Source organism: Branchiostoma floridae, chromosome 14 (genome assembly GCF_000003815.2).
Source record: "Branchiostoma floridae strain S238N-H82 chromosome 14, Bfl_VNyyK, whole genome shotgun sequence".
Taxonomy (NCBI): Eukaryota; Metazoa; Chordata; class Leptocardii; order Amphioxiformes; family Branchiostomatidae; genus Branchiostoma; species Branchiostoma floridae.
Genome location: NC_049992.1, coordinates 5283512 through 5292792, shown reverse-complemented (window position 1 = coordinate 5292792; position 9281 = coordinate 5283512). Strand labels below are relative to the sequence as shown.

Genomic DNA, 9281 nt, shown 5'->3' with positions numbered 1-9281 from the left:
TCGCGATGTCATAGTTATGATATGCTGCGCAGAGTGTCCGCAGTAAACCTGCGAAGAACCTGTATTTTCGTAAGATTTGTCGTTCATAGAAACCAAAAGATCGTAAAGTATGATTGTTAATCTATTTTGTGACCGAGTATAGTCCACTGTTTGTGCCCTTTGTCAATGTTGAGACAGTAAGAAACAGCCGTTGTGGGTACCCAATATGGCACCTTGGGACTGCCGTCATTGCGTGTTTCCTGTGCACTTTTGACGCCGTCGAAACGTGCTGTGTGGCACGCTTACATACCTGAAAACCTACACCATGTTTTCTTACTAGTCGGCTATCTGCCACCATCATAGCATGTCCAGGACAAAAAGTACAACAGACGGGAAGTTATTTTGCCCCCTCTCTTCTTCAGCTACAAAGCAAGCCGCTAGTAGGCCAAAACCTACACCATGTTCTCACTACGGCTATCTGCACCACCATAGCATGTCCAGGACAAAAAGTACAACAGACGGGAAGTTCTGCTGCAGTAGGTCACACACCAGAGGGTATTGATCTTGACCTGTATCCTCCAAATTTATATCAGACACGCCAAAACCTTGCTTCCATTTTTCATGGAGGTAATAGAATTAAGGGCCTTGATAATATTATTTAAAAAACGCGTCCATGAAGGTTGGACATCCAAGAAACAAAAAATACACTGAATAGCAGTTACTCAAGCAATTGGATATGATTTTGAAAACGGCCAGACGTTTCCTGTATGTAGCATCCACTACCTTTCGTCAGTGACACCAAGGAGTCTTGTTGAAAAGCAGATGTGGTATCCTAAATAAAATTGATATGTATGAAGACAAATTTTAGATTATAAGGCCATGCTGATTATATGGAACGCCAAAATTGATGCGAGCATGCTAATTTTACTCATGTACTCAAACAACATGAGCTAGGCGATTTCTGACAGGGTCCAGGATATGACCGCAAGTTTCAAAGGAAAATCATATAATACATATATTTACTTTTCACACAACAAGGTAAGATTTTTTTTAATACACCCATGTCCTCGCACAACGTCCAAAATTACAGTAGCCTAGAATTAGAAGAACGCCGCAGGCAAATATGAGCGTGTGTACCGTCCAACCGGTTCCACGTCATTGCGCTATCAAATCCGCACACAGTAGGGGAGGGGGGCACATATTTGGTCACCCTGTAAAGATATATCTCTATTAATCCTACCAATCCACGGTATGGCTGAAAACCTCCAGGAAGAACAACGTTCGAAAGAACAACGTTCGGAAGAACAACGTTCGATGGCTGGACAACTTGTAGGGGCATTGCAGCCAGTTGTAGACGCCCAGATTGCTCGGACGGGAGAGTGGGGCCGTGTACAACTCAGAATCTACAACCCATGGCGGAGCGGTGCTGTGCCTGGGGGAGGTACCGGTGTGGGTGTCGGGATCGCCGCCTTCTACTTCCAACAAGTGGATCTAGTCAGGCAGGTGATACGTAGATCTGTCGAGCGATGGGATCCCGACAACCCTAACCAGCCAGCCGACCCGGAGGTTGGGTTGGAGGTACAAGTCGGCTCTCTTCTAGTCCCTGTCATCTTTCACTCCAGACTTGGGTACGACTACTTCAGCTCCATACTAAACGGCCCTTTCCTCAAGGCTTGTCTGACAGCAGAGCTGGAGAAGATCGGGTACACGGAGACGGTTGATGTGAGTGCGGAACAGTGGGAAGTACCGACGGTAGCTGAAGACAGGATAGCAGCTGGGCTGGTGAAAGGTGTAACGAGGCAAAACAAAATGGAGGACGACCTGACACAAGTAACGTCACCAGTAAAGGTGGGCTATAACTAATTAGACTTGCCAATATTGTGGTTCTACTGGTCGAGAGGCAGACTTGAATCTGCGCTTGTAGATATTCACTTAAAATACAGTCAAAGCGTTTGAACTTCGATTCATGTCAACATTTTTAGATGGATGGACTTATGCATGGGAGACCACCGGTCTGACATATCCCTAGTGTTCTGTTTGTGACAGACATAGGCTCCCATACGATAGAATAGGCGATTCTGGCGGATATATTGTTATATATAATGCTGTTAGTGGTTTATAATGGCGTTGTTAAGTTTTTGCTTCTCAAATTCTATAACCTCACTGTATGGTGACCTTCATGTGTCGCAGAGTTGTAAATGCATTTTATGACTTTCTGTTTTCTATCGTTTAGTTACTCACTCGCAAAATTACTTACATATTTCCACCACTTCAGAAACTGCAGGAAACTCTCTACACCACAGATGCAGAGAACTCGGGGGCACCGGGGAGCGATCTAGCCGCGCTGTCCATCTTTACATCCGATGAAGATCCACAAGGCGGGAAAGAATATGATTCGTCATCTGGCAAGGGGAAACCTAAACAGAAACGTCCACAGATTAGCCTGGCAGCCAGGCTAAAACGGCATAAAGATTCACCAACCGCGAAAGCAATGCTTCAAGCCTACAGCTGTTTGGAGAAGGGAGCGGCCATGTTGGTCGATAGCGGGTATCAGCAGGGGGAGGGCGTCAGGGATCTCTTGGAAGGGCTCGTGCTCATGGAGGAAGTGTTACCAGGAGACGTGGAAACCGTTCTGTATGCTCAACACTGGCTAAACCTCGACAAGGCGAAACTAAACAACCTCTTATCGACTGAGCTGCGGGACAGCGCTAACAACACCCCCTGTCTGCTGCTACAGGCACTGCAGCTTCCAGCGGGAGACCGTCGACTGCGAGCCATAAACAATGTCATCGACGTTGTCCTCCAGCGTGGGAAAACAGATGCTTTATACAACGACATAGCTTACATATACTTCGCGCTGTGTTCTACCCTGTGGACGAGCACCAAACAGGCCGGCCCGACTCTGTCCGCCTGTGCCAGTGCCCTCATGCACAAACCCACCCACCTGTCTACTCTGTTCTACACCGCACGAAGCTCCATGTCTGTGTCCGTTCCACAGGCCGTCAGGCAGTTGGAACACTTCCTACACACCGCTCCGTCCTGTCACCATCAGGTTTGGATTGATTTGGTTTATTTATGAATTTACCTCAGCGGTGTAGTGCTAGTATAACGTTTGTTTACCAATTGACTAACACATTTAAATCAAGGAGAAGGGGGCTATGTTATTCTTTCTTACAAAGATTACTTCCTTCGATAATTGTATTCGTGACGTCTGACTTTTACAACACTTATGGTCTGCTGTACAGTTAGCTTTTTCTATGTATGTTCGTGTGTCCCTTGGTATTGTGTGCTCCATGGGTTTTCATACCCGAAGGAAAGAATGAAAGAAATATTTAGATCTCAATTAGTGATACATCACTACTCTTCCTGAAGTCCAGATTAAAAGATATAACAACGGACATATAAACATATCATAATGATTTTGAAATAGCAGAAAACAAAGGGAAACTCAAAAGTCGAGTGAAGTCAAATATCATAAATCAATTATACTCCGATTCATACAACAAAATATCAACTTGAAAGTACAACTTGTGCTGCAAGTGATAAAACTGTATTAGATATGGTTGTAAACAGAAAAAACAGCAAAAATGATACATAATAAAATAATGATAATCATTTCAATTATTCGAATTCAATTGTAGCTCATAAGTACAACCGACTTGACGAAAGAAAGTTGTACTAAAATAAAACAATAGAATTGGAAAGGGAGATGAAATTTAAACCAAATCAAACGGACGCAAATAATGCAGCAGCAGGCACTATTATGTGTTTTTGTACCATACATGTGTAAGGTTTTTTTTTTGCATACATGTGTAAGGACTTATCAGGACTTTAACTTATGTAAACTGTACCTCTGTTATAGATTTTGTCTGGACCTTACCTCTTCGATCATGGCATCGATGAAAAGTGACCTGTGAGCCGAATCGAGCTTTTATGAAGACAAAGGCAAGCAAACAAACGGTTTTGTTTTTACCACAATGAAGTGAGCGGCTGTTTTTGTCCCACAGGTCCCCCGTGCTCATTACTACCTGGTCAGGTTGTACGGCCAACAGGGCGTGTCCACCCACTGGGACAAGATCCTCCACCACTACAACATGGCGCAGCGGACGGAGAGCGACAGGCTGCCCGTGTTCGGACCAGTCCCGAGGATGTACAGAGAGCAAGCCAGAAAGGTGTACGACAAAGTGGTGGCAGGGGCTGACAAGTGAACAATGATTGAGAAACAAATGTCTACAGAGCAGACGCCAGAGTTACGTTGCGCAATGCGAGGCTTTAAATAAAACTGGTTGCTTAAATGCGTATACGTGTAAACTACAAACGAAAACATAAACTCGTGTACACAAAATGTATTACCAATCTTTATAGTCAATTTGTACTATTTTTTTTAAAGATTTGTTTATTCATGAAAGCTCAAATCGGCCTGCAGGTCGCTTTTCATTGAGGTCACGAGGGAAGAGGCGAGGGCAATACAACGTATATAACAGTATCATTATCATTATGTTACCTTCATAGAAGGGAACATGTCTGTTTTTGCTTTGTTTCTTCCTCTCCGCGCAAATAAGGTCAACGACCTGGACCAGACGGCTGTCACCATGGTAACCGGTAAAGTAGCAGGCACCATGTGGTGTTCGGTTACATAATGTAGCAATGTCAGATCTAGAGGGGCTCGGTTCACTACATTTAGAAATGTGTTCAAATAAGAATGAACAAAACAGTTGCCAGTGTTAGACTACAACATGTGAAGGTAACATTCTGTATTTGCTTGCAAATATTACCATTTTAGTTACTTTTGTCTTCGAATCATATGGCTGAGACTGTGTCAAACTGGTGTGGAAGTTCAACATATCAAATAAACATATATTACCACATGCCATCAAAATTATGCATTCATTATCAGCTATTGCCTGAACAATCTAGATGTGAGGACAAAATGTGCGTCATCATATTTGACGTAACTGTTGTTTCACAAGTACCGTGGAGATCAGTCATGCAAAGTTTCATCAAACGGTTCATAAAAGCAAGGACGACTGTTATAAAAGTAAATGATTTTTATGAATAAAGAATAACAAATAATAGCCTTTATTGCAAATTCATACCCTATCGGGCTAAGTACAGGCATACAGATATAAAAGTTCCTAATACAGTTCACATGGTTTCTAAGACAAATCTAAAACATGGGTTCTAAAACTTAGTAGTCTAATACATTTGTGCGGCTTCTTCTCGTTTATGATGCAAATGAAATTTACTGACGAAAATGAAAACAGATGATTCTCCAAAGAAGAGGAACACTTTTTCTGATAATCATTTTTTTTACATTTTAGAGAAAGTCCTTGCTTTATCTTTAGTATTTTCATTATAACAAATGCTTGCTTTTATCAAGGACGTTAGATAACGTCCTTGCCCTTTTTTGCATTTGCGTTTTAAAAAACATTTGCTTTTATCAAGGAAGTTGTGAGGCGTCCTTATTTTTATTTTTTTTTCATTTGCATTATAAAAGATCATTTGCTTTTATTTTACTGCATTTGCATTATAAAAATCATATGATTTTATCAAGGATGTTAGACAACGCCCTAGCCTTTTTTTGCATTTGCATCATAAAAAATTATTTGCTTTTATCGAGAAAGTTATGAGGCGTCCTTAATTTTTATTTCTTGCATTTGCATTACAAAAAATCATCATTTGCTTTTATTTTTTGCATTTGCATCATAAAGTAGAATTTTATTAGATAAAGTCCTTGCTAAAATCATTTTACGTTTGCATTTCAAAAAAACATTTGCTTTAATCACGGACGTTAGAGAACGTCCTTACTTTTATTTTTTTGCATTTACATAAAAAAACATTTGCTTTATCAAGGACGGTAAATAACGTCCTTGCCCTTTTTTGCAATTGCATTATAAAAAAGGTCATTTCCTTTTATCAAGGAAGTTGTGAGGCGTCCTTACTTTAATTTTTTTTGCATTTGCATTTGCATTCTAAGACATCATTTGCTTTTATTTTTTGCATTTGCATCATAAAATAGAATTTTATTAGATAAAGTCCTTGCTTAATTTTTGTTCCGTTTGCATTATAAAAAATCATTTGCTTTATCAAGGACGTTAAATAACGTCCTTGCCCTTTTTTGCATTTGCATTATAAAAAAATCAAATCATTTGCTTTTATCAAGGAAGTTGTGAGGCGTCCTTACTTTTATTTTTTTTGCATTTGCATTATAAAAAATCATTTCCTTTATTTTTGCGTTTGCATTATGAAATAATATTTTATAAGATAACGTCTTTGTTTTTGTTCTTTGCATTTGGATCATAAGAATCATTTGCTTTTATCAAGGACGTTAGAGAACGTCCTTACTTTTATTTCTTTTTTTTCATTTGCATTATAAAAAAATCATTTGCTTTTATGAAGGACTTTGTATAACGTCCTGACTTTTATTTTTTTTTGCATTTGCATTATAAAAAATCGTTTGTTTTTATCAAGAATGTTGTATAGCGTCTTTACTTTTATTTTTTTTTGCATTTGCATTTCAAAAATAATTTGCTTTTAAAGTTGTGTAGCGTCCTTACTTTTTTATGCATTACATTTTCTTTTATCAATGATATGACGTCCTTGCTTTTATTTTTCTTTAATTTGCATTATAAAAAACAATTTGCTTTTACCAAGGACGTTAGATAACATCCTTGCTTTTATAATCCGTTCGTCAGACGTGTTGAGCTGTTTGGGCTAGACCCAACAGTGGGCTGGTTGGCTTCTTTCCTTCGTTCCTCTGTTACTCAACATGGCCTGTCGGTGAAAGTTCCTTCATTAAACACAGAAATGGAAAGCGCGGCCAACACCACTTCCGCATGCGGGGAAGACCCCGACACCACGATGGAGACCGATCCTACAAACAATGACGGTGAACAAACATACGAAACAGATGCGACAGGTACTTATACCGTAACCATGGAGACCGATGCTGCAAACAATGACGGTGAACAAACATACGAAACAGATGCGACAGGTACTTATACCGTAACCATGGGCCATGAGATCATCAACACCATGTACGGCGCATGCGGCTACTGCCCGGAAGCTGATGTTACAGGTACTGATTGCCCCAACTTTGTCTTAGCTTTTTACTCTGTGACACTGGAGGGTAACCTCCAGTAACAGAGTATTGTAATCACTTTGTGCGTTGAGTGTTCGCACCTATATCTCTATGTTCCGTATGCCGCAATCACATATGGATTGGCATGTCGTCTGTACTCGGTTGGGAAATGATGCACGTTATTTTTTTTCGCCGTAGCTGTTTTTATTATGGATGTAATAATTTCAGTTTTCACCCCTATGCCGTCCGGTATAGTGGTTCAGGTCTTCCTTATGATTGTGCCTTAAGCCTTGTAGTAATTTGATACCGTCAAGCAGATGTTGTCCTCGTCGGAATATGCCATCTCGTTCGGGCTTTGCGTTTCCAATATTGAGGTTGGTTTGACATGGCATACTGTTAACATTTTGCGCGGTTGATAGTCAAATGCATTTTATGGTTAGAACGTGTTTGATCCTTGGGATCTTTTTTTTTCGCGGTAGCTGTTTTCATTATCGATGTAATAATTTGAGATATCACCCCTATTTCCCTGTTATTGTAGAACAGCTGGCCTATAGACGATGGCGTTTGGCAATTACTTATCTCCAAGCAGATATGGGGTCGTTTTGGCAATCATCTATACTTATTAACAATAAAACCGTCGCCATGGCAATAATGCATAGCATGGCAATAATTTTTATTGCCACACTTATTTTAATGTGCACCCCCCCATGTCATGTCATCTGTCTTTTAAGGCTGGTATTAGTTAAAACAACCGCCACGTAGTCACTAACGCAAAACTGCATTGCAGTAATCCACATAGACTCTACCAGGCTTCGTGGATCGGTGGTCTAATTGTAGAAATTGGACAAATAGAATCTATAGTACGCTAGGGGAGTTAGCCGGCCAGAAGAGTACGTTTCCTCACCACGAAGACTGTGCGGGGTCGCTATGTTCTTTGAAGTCCACTAATCGCTATCTAATAGGTGCGAAGTAGTTTATTGCTTTCCGACTCGCCCGTGACGGGTCTTGACAGCAGCGGCCGGGACTTCTCACGGGGGCCGGCAAAACATTTTATTTTCAACCATCCCGTCCTGCATCAAACGTTTGTTATCGTCATAAGTCCTCGGGTCGGCCATGCAAGTCTACGAAAACCTCGCCTTCCGCACTGGTGTTCCAGTGCTGATTCAATTGTCTGAACGGTCTCAGCACTGGTTTTCCAGTGCTGAATTTCTTTCAGCACTCGTTTTCCAGTGCTGATTGCCGTCAGCACTCGGTTTACCAGTGCTGAAATCCGGGGATATCGGGGCCGGGTCAGGTCAAAGGTCATTCAGCACTGGTTACCCAGTGCTGAAACTGCCGTCAGCACTGGAACCGAGTGCTGATATACAAAAACCTCGCCTTCCGCACTGGATTTACCAGTGCTCGAGGACACTTCAGCACTGGAAAACCAGTGCTATGAAATCTTCAGCACTGGAAAACCAGTGCTATGAAATCTTCAGCACTGGAAAACGAGTGCTGACGTCTTTTAAGGACTGGAACGATGTGCGAACCAGTGCTGACGTCCTTCCAGCACTGGAATCTCCCAGTGCTGAGAGGGGTACAAGACGTAAATTCGAAGGAAAAATAAGTTATTTCGTGCAAAGCTAATTGTAGTTGTGCTACCCATTCGTTATGTAATTGAATATATCTTATGTATACTGTATAAGGGATATATATCATTTATAAAATGAATGAATGAAGACCTTTATTGCACATATTTTTATAAAGTACTGATAGCGGTACTAGTAAAAGGACAGAAATTTGAATTAAAGTTACTTTGTGCAAGGAAAACTTGTAAAACGTGTACAGTTGTGTATTTTATTCTTTGTACATGTGTAATTGAAAGGTAGAGATATGTATATGTCTAAGAGGTGTATAAGGGATAGCTATCATTATTACAATAAGCAACTTTATTGTGTGATTGTGATAGATATAGCCCTTTTGGGAAAGATTTGGGTGGCCCTGGCCGCCAGCAATGTCTTTATAAATAAGTTTTAGTAGTAGAGCAAAGGATGTATCGTAATTCCAAATTACTGTATATCTCAGAGTCTCCCGATCTCTCAGCACTCGGTTTCCAGTGCTGAATGTTCGTCAGCACTGGAAATCCAGTGCTGAATGTTCGTCAGCACTCGGTTTCCAGTGCTGAAGCCGGCGTTTCGAGTGCTGAGAGTGCGTCAGCACTGGTTTTCCAGTGCTGACGAAC

General features: G+C 41.0%; 1 protein-coding gene across 1 annotated transcript; it reads left to right on the top strand.

The window, feature by feature from the left end:
* Window positions 1–1121: 1121 nt before the first annotated feature.
* On the top strand, window positions 1122–4579 carry LOC118431184. The gene is made up of 3 exons (XM_035842303.1): window positions 1122–1827; window positions 2255–3031; window positions 3987–4579. The coding sequence occupies exons 1-3, from the start codon at window positions 1231–1233 to the stop codon at window positions 4185–4187; spliced, it is 1575 nt and encodes a 524-aa protein (XP_035698196.1). The 5' UTR covers window positions 1122–1230; the 3' UTR covers window positions 4188–4579.
* The last annotated feature ends 4702 nt before the right edge of the window (window positions 4580–9281 follow it).

What these genes read in the sequence shown, in the direction of transcription:
- LOC118431184 (XM_035842303.1), top strand. Translation starts at nt 1,231, where the DNA reads ATGGCTGAAAACCTCCAGGAAGAACAACGTTCGAAAGAACAACGTTCG. An exon ending in AAGTAACGTCACCAGTAAAG is followed by an intron (nt 1,828 to 2,254) that starts GTGGGCTATAAC and finishes CCACCACTTCAG; the next exon opens with AAACTGCAGGAAACTCTCTA. An exon ending in CTCCGTCCTGTCACCATCAG is followed by an intron (nt 3,032 to 3,986) that starts GTTTGGATTGAT and finishes TTTGTCCCACAG; the next exon opens with GTCCCCCGTGCTCATTACTA.